The 15,897-nt window shown below is 45.3% G+C and overlaps 1 protein-coding gene across 1 annotated transcript in view; it reads right to left on the bottom strand.

The window, feature by feature from the left end:
* Positions 1-3,958: 3,958 nt before the first annotated feature.
* The window catches only part of fkbp9 (FKBP prolyl isomerase 9), a 16,612-nt gene continuing 4,673 nt past the window's right edge, over positions 3,959-15,897 (bottom strand). The window contains exons 3-10 of the mRNA XM_080526096.1: positions 14,960-15,149; positions 14,020-14,165; positions 12,368-12,557; positions 9,543-9,688; positions 7,289-7,478; positions 6,403-6,548; positions 6,080-6,243; positions 3,959-4,148 (exon numbers count right to left, since the gene is read on the bottom strand). Coding sequence (XP_080382222.1) covers positions 3,972-4,148; positions 6,080-6,243; positions 6,403-6,548; positions 7,289-7,478; positions 9,543-9,688; positions 12,368-12,557; positions 14,020-14,165; positions 14,960-15,149 — 1,349 coding nt within the window. The 3' untranslated portion in view covers positions 3,959-3,971. The remainder of the gene's footprint in view (positions 4,149-6,079; positions 6,244-6,402; positions 6,549-7,288; positions 7,479-9,542; positions 9,689-12,367; positions 12,558-14,019; positions 14,166-14,959; positions 15,150-15,897) is intronic.

Genomic DNA, 15,897 nt, shown 5'->3' with positions numbered 1-15,897 from the left:
TCTTGAGGGAGTTCCGTTTTCTTCGCCAGAATCCGTCCAAATTGCGTCTTTCTACTGAAACTAGATATCTATGAAAAGGTGTATGGAGGTGTAGTCCGTGTCCGTGGTCTAGGGAAGCCAGGTAGGTCTAGTTTATATGGACTGCTGCATCTGGAAACGGAACAATTATTTGTAGGCTATCAGGAAAACTTTCGCTTTCTGTCAGGGACTTCGCATCCAACTCGATGGACTTCGCATCCAACACGATGAATAGCCTACATGTTCTTCCAGATTCTGCAGTTATTGTGTTAGTTTTGATAGTAGTATGCCAACAGCCAAGTCAGAAATAGGCTAGCTTAGACTGTCCAGTTACCTACATCAAGCGAACAGCAAACGACAAAAGTTCTGACGCGGTTAAACTTCAGAGCTTATTCGAACTGGAGGCCGTTTCTCCGCGCGGGGGAGGAGTCAGTTCTTAAATGCACTTTACTACAGAATGAGTCGACTCTGACTCAGAGACTTCAAAATGTCGAGAGTTGACTCTTTTGGGGTCGACTCTCCACCACTACTTTACAGTTGGTTGTGTATGATTTTTGCAGTCGACTCTTTTGTGGTCGACTCCCCGCCAATACTTTTCAGTAGGTTGTGCTTTTCACATCGAATTAACCAGTCCCACCAATGAATGACAAAGCAATTAGCTCATGTGCCATGCGTGTGTGGTTCAGGTGTTAGGTGTTAGATATCAGTTAGGATGACTTCCTGTGAATCTGCCCTGACCTTTAACCTGGAACAACATTAGGCCAGAGTGACATATGTGAGTGCCCCTCTTTCACACCTGAAGCAGCTCTGCAGTGAATGTGATAGGGCCATTGTTTGGAACTGTATTTACATATTGTTGTTGATTAAAAAATTACAATTAAAAAATTAAATTAATTAATTAAAAATTAAAATTAATTGTTGATAAATAGACCTGATCACCACAGCTCCTGACCACCAACAAACAGCATCATTCAACTTGTAACTCTGTCTTTTGTTTAAATAAATAGTCTTAAAACTCAGAAGTATATTCTTGATTAATATCCAACAAGCAACTTAAGAAGACACAACACTATCTCTATCAATCCAGTAGTTGTTAGTGATGGGGGAAACAAAGCTTTCGACGCATTGGGGCGGCTGTGGCGCAGGAGGTAGAGCCGCTGTCTAATGATCGCAAGGTTGGCAGATCGGCGGTTCGAGCCCCGGCTGGCCACATGTCGAAGTGTCCTTGAGCAAGACACTGAACCCCAAAATTGCTCCCAGTGAGTGGGCTGGCGCCTTGCATGCCATTGGTGTGCGAATGTGTGTGAATGGGTGAATGAGAGGCCGTTGTAAAGCGCTTTGGATAAAGGCGCTATTTAAGTGCAGTCCATTTACCATTGACACATTCAACACAATTGTGTCTGAAAAAGTGGCGATCTATCTATCGATGCAGTCGATACAGCAGCTCCATAATGTCATCTGCTGGTCAGGTCATGGTATGGCGGCTGTGTCCACTGATTCACAAGTCAGGAATTTGGGGCAAAATACAATAAGCCCACCGTCATCTGTGATGTCTTGTCTAAAGGTCCCCAAGGTAGAGTATTAGGACAGAGCACAATTCTGGCAAAAGAATATTGTTGCAGGCAACCTATCCCCCCCCGAAGACAACAATGATTAAGTGAGTAAGTTAGATGAGATCCGATCAGAAATTCCTGCATACACACTTAAGCAAAGTAATACTTTGTTGTATCTGTTATGAAGGGTCATGACCAGGGAAGGCTGGTGGAGGTAGAAATGGGAGGACAGCCTATTGTAATGCATGGAATAGAATGAGCAATAATATCAACTGTATAAGATCCAGAAAAAAACAACAACAAACACTTAATATATCAAATGCATGTAGAAATGTAACTTATTTATGAACCAAACCTCAAAACCGTCTGATTAAGAGGACCCAGGAGACGCCATACTTGAATTTGTGCGCGCAGTTAATATCTACACATGTGACACTTAAATCTAACGCCATAATCTACCATCTAAACACTCAGGAGGATGGTTCAAGCCTGAGCTCCGGTCCAACTCAGCCCCCATCCAGAAAAGTACAGCCAGGTCTCAGTGAGTAAAAGGTTGGAAATGTGCATTTATTTGATTGACTTTTAAATTCACACATTTACAGTATCACATCATTATGAACCATCTCTCACACAAAACAGAGGCACAAAAAGATATAAAACAAACTCATTGGTAACCCACACACACTCACGCATGCCGACACACACACACACACACACGCACACACACACAAACACACAAACACGTGCGCACACACACCTCAGCGAAGCCATAACAGGAGTCATGTGTGGCCTACAGAGCAGTGGGGGGGAGGAGGAGGTGAGGGGTGACAGAGCTAACAAACACATAATAACACCAAGGATCTGTGGCCCTACGGTGTCATGTTGCTTCAGTGTAGCGTAAGGGCAGTAGAATGACTGTGATTGGCTAGTGTAAGGGCAGTAGAATGACTGTGATTGGCTATTGGTGTAAGTGTTAAGGAGGTGGAAACCTCAAGTGGAGCGAACCGGTACTCTCTAGAGACTAGACCTAAAATTAGACCTCGGGCTAGAGGCCAAGGGCTGCCCATCCACTTCACAAAGGGGTCATCACCAAAATGACCCTGAAGACTATCAGGAACCTTACAGGCCCCAGAGGGAGCCTGGAGGTCACCCTGGAGCTCACAGCCAGGGACCCTTCGTAGGGAACCAGACTCCTGTTTATCCTTCAGTACAGGGCCTCCTATACAACCCCCCCCTCCCTCGGATACGACCGGAGGCAGGTGAACCCCCCCCCCTCCCTCACACACGACCGGAGGCAGGTGAACGGTGGCAGTTGGCAGTGAAGCAAAACCGAGGCGTAAGCAGAAGCCCGTCATGTCCACCGTCATGGGACCTGCAGACCAGAGCGGGGACTTTCCAGTTGGATGGGGAGGGGGGGGGGGGGGGGGGGGGATGGGGTCGTGTGATGTAGTGACAAAGCATGAACTGACAAAGTAACAACCAATGTATAACGAATGTATCGAAACAAGCAACAGAAATACACCACCTGGAGCAACACTCCATCGACCTTTGTGTTCAAACACAAATAATTCAGCCGAATAATACTGCCATACCACACTCTGGTCATCCAGGATAATAGCGTTTTATTCTAAAAAAAATAAATAGACTAAAGACACATTGACTGATTGTTGGTGTGTACGTTGACATGTGACGTCACTGTATTGTTTCAGACAAACGCGTTCTCTCTCTCTCTCTCTCTCTCTCTCTCTCTCTCTCTCTCTCTCTCTCTCTCTCTCTCCCCGGACTCCATAGTGATTACTGAAGACACAAAATGGACACGAAGAATAACCAAACGAAAAAACTAAAGTTAGACCAATAAAAAACGAGAGAAAAACAACAGTTCGGTTACTCTTTCTCTCTCTGTCTCTTGCGCTTGAAATCAGGAGGGACAGAAGATGCATGGAGAGGCACCTGTTCTCTTAGACATGAGAGGCTGGTGTCGTAAAGGCACATAAAGTAACACCCATCAAAACAAACTTCATTACAAAACAATAAAAGCACTCAGTGATGCCAGAGGTAAACAAAGGTACATTAGCATTATTATCATCATCATCATCATCATCATCATCATCATCACCGTAACAACAGAGGGGACACTTCCCTGTCCTCTCTAACTTTGGCCTCTTCTCATAACAGAAATGTGGGGCTTCGTCCCAACGCTCAAACGCGGCTTCCTCTCCTTTCCCACCTCACCTGACCGTCGAATTCTTAACTCTATACATCTGACCCCCATGACTATCCTTCCCCCACCTCCGTCCTTTCTGACCTCCCTCCCTCCCCTCCCCTCCTCCCCCCCCCCCCCCCCCCCCCACCCCATCACCCTCCCACCCACACCGGACTCCACCCTTTCGACTTCCCCACTTATAGCTCATCATGGACGGCCTCGTCAGCCTTTAGTTTGAACTCAGCTTCGGTGATCTTGCCGTCCCCGTTGCGGTCCTGGTTGGAGAACATGTTCTCGATGATGCGGTTGGGGTCAAAGCCCGGGGCCAGGCGACCTTTGCCCTCGTTGACCTGCCGCAGGATGTAGTCAGAGAACTACAGAGAGTGGGGGTGGGAGAGGAAATTAGTTTTTTTTATCTTCCACTTGCTTTAGTAATAATGAATTACTAAATAAAGGTTGTTCGGTTGTAATAGGGTTAAATGCTATATTCTGGTCAGCCTGTTTGTAAAGCAGGCCATGCTAACCCATCGCTAGTTCAAACAGACCGTAGTAGACTTTAAACAACAAAGAGACACGGAATTCATCATGATTATTATTTTCTTGCAAGGAGAATGAATGCGAAGTCTCCCCTAGAGACTCCGGATTCAGACTAATCTTTTCTCCCGTGAGCAGGTCTTTTATTCTCAAAACAGAAATGGAAAAGGAGGAGACAGTTTTTCATGAGGAAGTGCAGCGTTAGTAAAAACACTTTTCATGGGAAAGTTATCATAAGCAGTTTCTCTGCTGGGCGACTCAGACAACACAATGACAGGAACACACATGTTCAGGAGGAGGGGGTTTCATGGACATTTACGACAGGGCCCCTCTGACAACACAATGTCAGGAAGGGGAGACTACCCAGGCTGGGATAGAAGATAAGGTTTTGTAGAATGATGAGCTTGTAAGTTTGTGCGGCAGCAAACTGCACAAGGTCGGAGCTGGGGAACTCACAGAAATAGAACAGAAATTTACAGAGTACATGCACTCTTCAAAATGTACTCCTCAACAAACATCCACAACATCATGAAAACACAATTCAAACCTATCAAAGGTACAGTTTTTAATGCGAATACAACTGAAGAACAAGATGCATTATTGAGATTGTCTTATTGTTAGGGTTAAGACGATGTTTTCATAAATGTTAAATGATAGAGTTGGACGATGTTTTCATAAAAGATATAAATGTTGGAAAGAGGATACTCTGTATAATTCTGTATCACTGTGTGAGCTTTGTGCACCCTGTGCGCTGGGCTGTGTATTCTCTTGCTCATCTTTCCACTCCTTATAGGGCCTCCGCTTCCTGGCGTTGTGTTATCCAGGAGCCCAGCGGTGGAACTGTTTATATTGGGCTGGGCATTCCATGGAACTGTTTATATTTAAGCTGTACATTTCCATGAGAATGTTTGTGTTGGGCTGAGCATTCTATGGAACTATTTATGTTAAGGTACATTTCCATGGGAATGTTTGTGTTGGGCTGAGCATTCCATGGAACTGTTTATATTAAGCTGTACATTTCCATGAGAATGTATATGTTAAGCTGAACATTCCAATCAAACTGTTTATGTTAAGGTGCTTTCCCATGAAACTGCTTTGCCTGCCCCTTTTCCATTCGTGTTACAATAAAGGCTGACTTGGAAGAGCGAAAGAGCAGATCGACTTTGACTGACCCTTAACATGGTCTCTCTGAATCGCTCTCCTTGCGCAAGAAAACTGAGCTCTTTTGACTCTGTGTCACTTTGTGTCTGAAGTCTACTACGGTCTGTTGAACTAGCGCTGGGTTAGCATTACCTGCCTTACAACCAGGCTGAATCCGAATATAGCATTTAACAGTAGCTAACACTTATTATGGTAGTTCGTGGTGGTAGTTCGTAGTGCAGGGAAGAAGGAGACAACAGCTCTTCATATAATTACTTATGGTTGGAAGACGGGTATAAAAACAGAATGTTGAGGAACATCCTTCTCTTGGTTTGCTCAGTAGTATTCAGGCCTCTCTCTCTTTCTCTCTCTCGTTCTCTCTGTCTGTCTCTCTCTGTCTCTCTCTGTCTCTCTCTCTCTGTCCCTGTCTCTCTCTCTCATTTACCAGGAGTGTAGCATGTAACATTCCTCTATGATGTATTAGTCTAGTAATAATTTGATGTTTACATTATTATTAAAGCCTCATTTGATTTATTCTCCCATGACACCTTCTCTAATCAACACAAACTCAACAGTTCTTTGCCCATAGTGTTGATGAAATGACTTGGGAGTCAGATGAGGTGATGCGTACCTCAGAGGGCTCCACCTGCAGGTCCTTGTTCATGTCCATCTCAGTGAAGAGGTCAGCTGCTACGTCGCCGTTCCAGATGAACATGTAGCCGTCAGGAAGTCCCTCCTCCATGTCCATCATCTCAATGTCAAACACTAGGACGGCACTGCCCGGCACCTCCCCGTCTATACACACACACACACACACACACACACACACACATATCATATGAATATACACACTTAGCGACATGGAGTCAGTGTGTGTGTGTGTGTGTGTGTGTGTGTGTGTGTATGTGTGTGTGTGTGTGTGTGTGTGTGTGTGTGTGTGTGTGTGAGACTCACCCACTCCTCTCTCTCCATAGGCCAGGTGTGGAGGAACGACCAGGTGTCTCTTCTCTCCGACACACATTCCCTTTAGCCCCTCCTCCATCCCAGGAACTACCTGGTTGGACCCCAGGACTATGTTGTATGTCTTCCCATAGTTGTACCTGAGAGAGAGAGAGGGAGAGAGAGGGAGAGAGAGGGAGAGAAATAGAGAGGGAGAGAGAGAGACAGAGAGAGAGAGAGAGACAGAAAGACAGAGACAGGGAGAGAAAGAGAAGTAAGGAATTTCCCTCTTTGAGTGTGTGCGTGTGTGTGTGTGTGTATATATATATATATATATATATATACTGTATATATATACTGTATATACAGTGGGGGAAATAAGTATTTGATCCCCTGCTGATTTTGTAAGTTTATCCTCTCACAAAAAATTCACGGTCTATCATTTTAATGGTAGGTTTATTTTAACAATGAGAGACTGAATATCAACCAAAAAAGGTATAAATTGATTTGCATTTGATCGAGGGAAATACGTATTTGATCCCCTAGCAAAACATGACTTAGAACTTGGAGGAGAAACCCTTGTTGGCAAGCACAGGTCAGAGGTCAGACGTTTCTTGTAGTTGGTCACCAGGTTTGTTCACATCTCAGGAGGGATTTTGGTCCAGTCCTCTTTGCAGAACCTCTCCAAATCCTTATGGTTTGGAGGTTGTCGCTTGGCAACTCGAAGCTTCAGCTCCCTCCACATATTTTCTATAGGATTAAGGTCCGGAGACTGACTAGGCCACCCCATGACCTTAATGTGCTTCTTCTTCAGCCACTCTTTTGTTGCATTGGCTGTATGTTGTGCGGTCATTGTTGGATCAGATACTTATTTGCCCCACTGTAGCCGATGTGTACTCACGTGGAGTCGATGTGTGAGCCGTCCATCAGTGAGGCGTTGTAGTGATATTTGACGAAGTCCCCTTTCTTAGTGAGCGTCTCACAGGCCTCCGGCTTGAAGGTGGTGATGAGCTCTACCGAGTCCGAAGGGTTGTGGAAGTCTACAATGACAATGTCAAACACTAACACTGCCGAACCTGGGATCTTTGTACCTGAGAGAGAGAGGGAGAGATGGGAGGGAGGGAGAGAGAGAGGGAGGGAAGGAGAGAGAGGGGGGGGAGGGAGGTGGAATGAAAGGGAGGTGGGCAAAGAAAGGGTAGATGAGAGAGTCAGAGAAATAATATTGATATGAGGAACTTCCTGACATGGCTAGGGTTGGGTACCGAAAATCGGTACCGGTAGGTACCGGTTACTTTACATTCGGTATGTACCCGTACCGAATCGCAAAGGAGATTTCGGTGCCTCATTTCGGTACTTTTCTATCTCGCGACGTCACATCGCCTGTTAAATTTCCACTCAGTGAAAGCAGCGAGTACGGAAGGATAACGAGAAGGTTGCTAATAGCAACTTCCGCTAGCGGGTTGGCGTAACGCGACGCTCGACTTATGGGTGCGTTCAGTAAACTCGTTCTGGAATTCTGATCACCACTCGTGGAATGCCTTCTGTCCAATCAAATGACTTGCTCCCCTTATGACGTCGGGCCCAGTGTGCGCTGCGACGCTCTCAGAGCGAGTTTACGAACGCAAGCCTTTGATTGGACAGTGCACTCCAGGATTCGACGCGTCTGTTGATGACGTTGTGCGGATGTGTGGCTGCGTCTCTGCGAGGAGGACAACATGATCGGGGATCTCTTGATATTCGGGTACTGTCCTTATCCTACTACTGTGTCTGAAAAATCAATCGTCATGTATCATGGACCAGAGAGGGGGAGGGGAGTAGTAGTAGCTGAGCGGCAACAGAGTTTGGATTTTGACGAGGTGGAGGGCTCCAGTTTATCAGAGTTATATTTCCTCTTGGTTCTGGGGGCTATGCAGGCCTCTTCACTAGATCCCTTTTCTAAGAATATTCTGATGTCCTTGAGGGGCTGCCGAACAAGTGTGTACTCGTATTCGACATCAGTACCAACGATAGGCACCCCCAGCTTAATGGAGTCCCCAAGACTCAGGAGTTTTATTTTCATTTATTTTAATTTGAGTGTATATTTAACTAATATATATATTGTGCCTCAGCAATACAAAAGTGAAAAGCTGTTTAATGTTGTCGACCGTGTTATTATTATATATGTATATATATATATATATATATATATGTCATTTAAAAAAATCAAAAGTACCGAATTAAGTACCGTTTTGGTACCGGTACCGTTTTTAAAGTATCGGTTAGGTACCGGTACCGGATAAAACCCAAACGGTACCCAACCCTAGACATGGCAACTGGCCACTTTTGGTCCTCTGGGCCCAGTTGTTCAAAAAGTTTAATGTGGATCAGAATGATCCAGGATCAGATCTATCTGGCTGATTTGGAGTTGTATAGGGGAAACCAGCCAGTTTGATCTGATCCTTGATCAGAGAAAAGAATCGGGATCATTCTGATCCAGATGAATAGTTTTGAACAACTGGGGCAAAGTAACCAAATAAGTAATGTATTTACTTTAGTCATGTATTTACTTAAGTCATGTATTTCTTACTAACTTCTACTGACTTCTACTGGCCCCACTACTGTTTCTCTGTTCTACAGTGTCTATATATTTAAAAAATATATATATAATAATAGAGACTGCCAATGGCCCCGGGCCTGAGCTAGATTACTCTTCCTCCTATGACTGGTGGATTGATGATTCACTTGCTTAGTCAAATGTATATTGATTGTAAGTTGCTTTGGAAGTTGCTGCTAAATGCCAAAAATGTAAATGTAATGTAACGTCAGCTAACCATACTGTTTATCTAAACTGGCTTGATTCCAGGTCATTGCTCATTCCATGTTTGACCACTGATGTGTGTGCAGGCCTCTGTAGGAGCCCAGATCTGATACGTTGTCTTGATTCTACTTTCTATTCTACTTCACTATCACAAATCATCATTACAAATATTTACAACAAAGTAGACCAATGATTACGTTTCACAAGTAATCAACATCAACCTTCAATGCAGTCTCACACACACAAACACACACGTGCATTTACACACACATGCGCACACACACACACACACACACACACACACACACACACACACACGTACACACACACACACGTACACACACACACACACACACACCTGTGCCCTCCTCCCCATAGCCGAGGTGTGGGGGGATGGTGATGGTCCGTCTCTCCCCGGTGCAGACCCCTATCAGCCCCATGTCCATGCCAGCGATCACGTAGCCCTTCCCAACATACGTGTCATATGTATGGTTACGAGAGTAGCTGTAAACAAACACATTTATATAGTCAGAAACACACATTTATATAGTCAGAAACATTGTGGTGGTAGGGTGGTGACATTATGGGTGGGGTGGGGAAGGGGGGGAGATAATTTGGTGTTATTCACCAGTTAATAAACAGCTGGTGGCAAAAAACTAAGACACTTGTGTGCACCGATGCTGCAAGATAAAAGATGAAACCACAAGCCAGCAGACAGGAAGTCACAGTATGTCAGCCAGGGGAGGCTGGCGGACGGGTTCACTGTAATAATCCTCCAAGTACAAGTCTGTCCTCCGATTTCTACCTCCCCTGGTGTCAGCTGACAGGAACTCACCAAAACAGCATCCTCCACACAGGATGTTCAAAGGTCATGATAGAGTAGCTACTTCTGCATTTAACTGTGTTGGATAAGGGAAATAAACCCCTCAAAAAACGTTATTTTGGTTGATTATTCTTTGGTTGATTATCCCTTTAATAATACCAATTGATATTGTATTTTATATCGTTGGAAAGCCTGATTAGTCACCTTTACAATGAGGTACAACTTGTAAGGATCATGCATTCGTGGAATGAGCAACACAGCTAAACGTGTGGGTAGCGGCCCAAAAATATTTGCCAAAATCCCCTATATTCTTCTGTTGGTATTCACTCTCGTTTTGAGTTGCTTGGTGGATTGGATGATTGCACTCTCCCACAGTAATAAGGAAAAAACAACACATATTGGCCATTTTTACACTTTATTCATTTTACACTGTCAGGGCCCTCAGTAGCGTGTGGAAGATCCATACGCAGTCACAACAGCTTGGCACCTCCTCATGCAGGTCACCAGCCTGGTCACACACTGCTGTGGGACGGCATCCCATTTCTCAACTAGGATTTGCCGCAAGTCAGCCAACATGGTTGCGTTGGTCACTCTGGCACGTACAGCACCCAAGCTGATCCCACAAGTGTTCAATTGGGTTGAGGTCTGGACTCACGGCAGGCCATTCCACCCTCTCCACTCCCAAATTCTGGAAGTGCTCTGTGATGATCCTGGCTCTGTGGGGGCGAGCATTGTCCTCCTGGAGGATGGAGTTAGGTCCCAGATTCTGGAGATATGGGATCGCCACTGGCTCCAGAATATCATTCCTGTCAATTAGGTGCCATTCAGGTGCCATTCACACACCTGTGACTGGCATACACCTGCCAGCACTTGAAGCTCAAAACAAGAGTGAATACCAACAGAAGAATATTGCAAGGGATTTTGGCAAAAAATGTTGGGCCGCTACCCACACGTTTAGCTGTGTTACTCATTCCACGAAAGCATGATCCTTACAAGTTGTACCTCTAATCAGGCTTTCCAACGCTATAAAATACAATACCAATTGTGACTGCTCCTGGTGTTTCTGGACACCTCTCGGAAATGAGAAAGACGTCAAATTCGTCTTTAAAGTTTTTTTTTTTTTCTTTCAGATTTTCGTTTTTTTAGCTAACATTCAACTCGAAGATGTGAAGTACCCACTCGTTATTTTTCCGAACAGTTTTACGTTCATTAAATAAGTGTAATCTATAACACAATGACTTCGTTTCTTGTTGTTTGATGGGGATTCATTATCTTTGATGGGGATTTTCTGTGCTTAGTGATTTCCGGTGTAGCAACTTTCAAATACTCATGTCGTCTTCAATTTGTTTCCGATTTCAATGTATGATGCATCATTTGAAAGCTTACAATCTGTAGTTTAAGCACATGTAAAAAACAGAAAAATGATTTCGCCTACAGGTAGCCCTTTTCATTGGGCTGTGTCACAATTGGTATTATTAAAGGGGAGGAAGAATCGACTGAAATAACGTTTCCAAACTTTTTTTGAGGGGTTTATATGTGACGGCAGCTGGTGAAAGGGGGAACAAATTGGCAACCGACCAAATAATCTGACTTTTATTCTGAAAAAAATAAAATAAATTGGACTGGAAAATGTAAGCATTTAAGGTGGTGATTGAATTTATTTCAAATCACCTTTAAAAGAGAATTGATTCAAAAAACATTGTTTTACTGAAAAGTTGTTGAAAATCAATGACATACTGGCTAGTCAAGCCAAAATATTGCAATCCAAAGGATTCGGTGAGTTACATGTTCCAGAATAAAAGTCTGAACATTAACTCGGTTGCCGACTTGATCCCCCTTTCACCAGCTATAAAGTGTTGTCATTTCTAAATGGTGAAACCAACATCTTCACAAATACCGTCAAATAACCCTCCCCCCTTATCCCTTTTGAATGTACAATCGATCTTTGAAGAGCTTGTGTATGTGCATGCTCTACTCTTCCCAGGGCTGCAATTGAACTGTCAGAGCCTCTGTCTGGGAAAATCCCTACACAAGGTAATGCTGCCACCTAGTGGCCGAAGTAGGAATCCCTACACACGGTAATACTGTGATACCATGATGCCCCACAGGCTCCCCACCCTGGAGGTCTGGAGGTCTGGAGGTCTGGAGGAGGCTGGAGAGCTTTTAGTTTCAGCCCAGCACTGGCACATCTGATTCCTCCCCCCATCTCTCTCAATCCTTGTGACCTCTCCCCTACCTCCCTCTCATTCCCTATCTCTCTCTCTTTCTCTGTCTCTCTCTGTCTCTCTCTGTGTCTCACAAACAGTCACACACACACACACACACACACACACACACACACACACACACCCATCTCTCACCTGGAGTCAAAGAAGGTCCCGTCCAGCAGTGATCCGTTGTAGTGGTAGCGTACGAAGTCTCCCTCGGCGGTCTTCCTGGCGCAGGTCTCCGGCACCTCCTGGTTGGACACGCTGATGCTGTCTCTGGGGTTGTGGAGGTCCAATAGGATCACGTCAAACACCAGCGACGCCTGGCCGGGGATGTCACTACCTACAGGGAGAGAGAGAGAGAGAAGGGTGGAGGGAGGGATGGATGGATGGATGGATGGATGGAAACAATAGTAAACTAAAGGTTGAGGACGTTCAAAAGAATAACGACAAAAAAGAGGTCTGTTTTGGGATATCACTTCTTACAGGAAGAGAAAGAGAGGGATGGAGGGAGGATGGAGGAGGGTTAGGAGGGTATCGCTTCAGCATGTTATATCTTTATCTGCTACTCTCCTGTTGGATAAGCCCCTGCTGTGTACCACTGCCCCCCTGTGGTCTGATATGCAACTACAACAGAAATGCAGTGGAAGCTGGCAGAACATTTACATTTCTATTTTTGGCATCAGCGGACGCCTTTATCCAAAGCGGGGGCTGTTCCCTTTGCCACCCGGTAGGCGAGCACCAGGGTCTTGAATGTGATACTGGGAGCCAGTGGAGGGTGCAATGTCACAGGGGGGTGACATGAGAGAATTTGAGGAGGTTGAACACCAGACAGGCAGCAGCATTCTGAACGAGCTGCAGAGGTCTGACGGCGGAGGCGGGGAGCGCGTTGCGATAGTCAAGGCAGGAGATCACAAGTGTCTGGACCGAGAGTCATGCTGCTCCTCTGGTGAGGAATGACATCTCCTCCTGATGGTGGAAGTAGATGTTCGGAGGACGGGGGTCATTGTAATGCATGGAACGGTATGAGGAATGTTTGATACCATTCCTTATTATATTCCATATATTTACAATGAGCCTGTCCTCTGATTTCTACCCCCAATCATCCTCCACTGGTCAGGGGGACTAAGTCTCCATGATGTGATTCAGACGTATCAGTCCTGGGCTGGGACTTACGCTTTCATGCCAGGTAGTTCTCCAGGACCGTGTTTTGACCACTGGAGTTACTATCCGCTCACAGACAACAATTAAAAAGAGAGGCTTGAATGTGCGAACACTAGATGGTCTCTTGCCTTCTCTACCACAGCACAGCAAAACAATATATTGTGAAATATGTGTAAAGTTAAGCAATACAGAGACTTATTTACTATACTAGTTGATGAGCTAAGTAAAACATTTTTGAATATATTTTTGGGGGGAGAGAGAGAGAGAGAGAGAGAGAGAGAGAGAGAGAGAGAGAGAGAGAAGGGGGAATTCAAGCACTTTCAATGACCCATGTCTATTTTCAAAAACGTTTTAAGACCTTGATTCTTTTTTCTCAAATTCACAAACTTTCAAGGATTTCAAGGACCTGTGGAACCCTAACCCTAACCCTAACCCTGCACTCACCCTAACCCTAACCCTGCACTCACCCTAACCCTAGCCCTAACCCTAACCCTAACCCTGCACTCACCCTAACCCTAACCCTGCACTCACCCTAACCCTAACCCTGCACTCACCCTAACCCTGCACTCACCCTAACCCTAACCCTAACCCTAACCCTGCACTCACCCTAACCCTAACCCTAACCCTAACCCTGCACTCACCGTCTCCGTTATCTCCGTAGCCCATGGACGGGGGCATGGTGACGATGCGTTTCTCTCCCACACACATCCCCAGCAGCCCCTGGTCCATACCGGCTATCAGCCAGCCAATCCCAACGTACGTGTCGTACGTACGCAGACGAGTGTGGCTGCAGGGGGGAAGGGGTGAGAGGAGAGGAGAGAGGGATGAGAGGAGAGGAGAGAGGGATGAGAGGAGAGGAGAGAGGGATGAGAGGAGAGGAGAGAGGGATGAGGAGAGGAGAGAGGGATGAGAGGAGAGAGGGGTGAGAGGAGAGGAGAGGAGAGAGGGATGAGAGGAGAGGAGAGAGGGGTGAGAGGAGAGGAGAGAGGGATGAGGAGAGGAGAGAGGGGTGAGAGGAGAGGAGAGAGGGATGAGGAGAGGAGAGAGGGGTGAGGAGAGGAGAGAGGGATGAGGAGAGGAGAGAGGGGTGAGGAGAGAAGAGAGGGGTGAGGAGAGGAGAGAGGGGTGAGGAGAGGAGAGAGGGATGAGGAGAGAGGAGAGGAGGTGAGGAGTGAGAGGAGGAGAGGAGAGAGGGGTGAGTTGAGAGGAGAGGAGAGATGGGTGAGGAGAGGAGAGGAGGAGAGGGGTGAGAGTAGAGAGAAGAAGTGAGAGAGGAACAGTAAGGCAAGTTTATTTGTATAGCACATTTCATACAACAGGGGCAATTCAAAGTGCTTTACATACATTATTTAAAAATACAGCAAGAGGAGCATAAGATTTTTTTTTTTACAATGAATAAAAGCAAATATAAGAAGTAAATAGATAAAACATTTAAAAAGTAAATAGTTAATGGAAAAAAGACATTGATAGAAGTGTTTGTGTTTAATCATAACTGGTGCAAAACATGAAGGTTTTTAGCTTAGATTTAAATATTTTAAGGGTTTGGGCCTGTTTGATTTCTTCAGTGAGTTTGTGTCTCACCTGGAGTCAAAGAGGGTTCCGTCCAAGAGGGTTCCGTTGTAGTGGTAGCGGACGTAGTCGGAGACCTCCACCTTTCTAGAACAGTCCGAGGGGGTGTGGTAGGTGTTGATCTGCACCTGGTCCTCAGGGTTCCACACGTCCAACAGCAGAACGTCAAAATGGAGAACCGCCTCTGGAGGGATGGTGTCACCTGCAGGAGGGCGGAGGAGAGGTCACGTGCATGAAACGAGCACACGCACACACACGCTTTCTGTGGTGCCGAGCTCACCAGTGCGTTCTTTTTTTTCTCAGAATGTACCAAACTGTTGATTTGGCTACTCCTAATATTCCTGCTATCTCTTTGATGGATTTTTTTGGGTTTGTTTGTTTTTGCAGCCTAAGGATGGCCTGTTTCACTGGACGGCCTGTTTCACTGGCATTTAGACATCCTTTGACCGCATGTTGTGCAGCAACAGATTCCAAATGCAAATGCCACACGTTTGCCACTCAAATGCTACTAAGACCTTTTACCTGCTTAACTGATAAAGAAATAAAGGAATAGCCCAGATCTGTCCATGAAACAGCTGTTGATTCAATTGTCCAATGACTTTTGGACCCTTGAAAAATAGGGGGCCACATATTAAAGAGCTGTAATTCCTTCCTCCAATGTGGATGTGAATACCCTCAAATTAAAGCTGAGAGTCTGCACTTTAAGCCCATATTCATTATATAACTGTGACTTGAATATGTTTTGGTAAACAGCTAAAATAACTAAAATTCTGACAGAGTCCAAATATATATGGACCTAACTGTAAAACTCGAGGAAAAACACTATACTTGCCTATACTATACCTGCCTGTACATGCCCTCTCTCTCACTCTCACTCTCTCTGTGATACGCACACAAATATGCACACGCACACAATCACACACACACAAATATGCACACACACACACACA

Source organism: Nansenia antarctica, assembly GCF_963989245.1.
Source record: "Nansenia antarctica genome assembly, chromosome: 3".
In the NCBI taxonomy this organism is placed as follows: domain Eukaryota; kingdom Metazoa; phylum Chordata; class Actinopteri; order Argentiniformes; family Microstomatidae; genus Nansenia; species Nansenia antarctica.
This window is presented reverse-complemented; position numbering and strand designations above follow the sequence as displayed.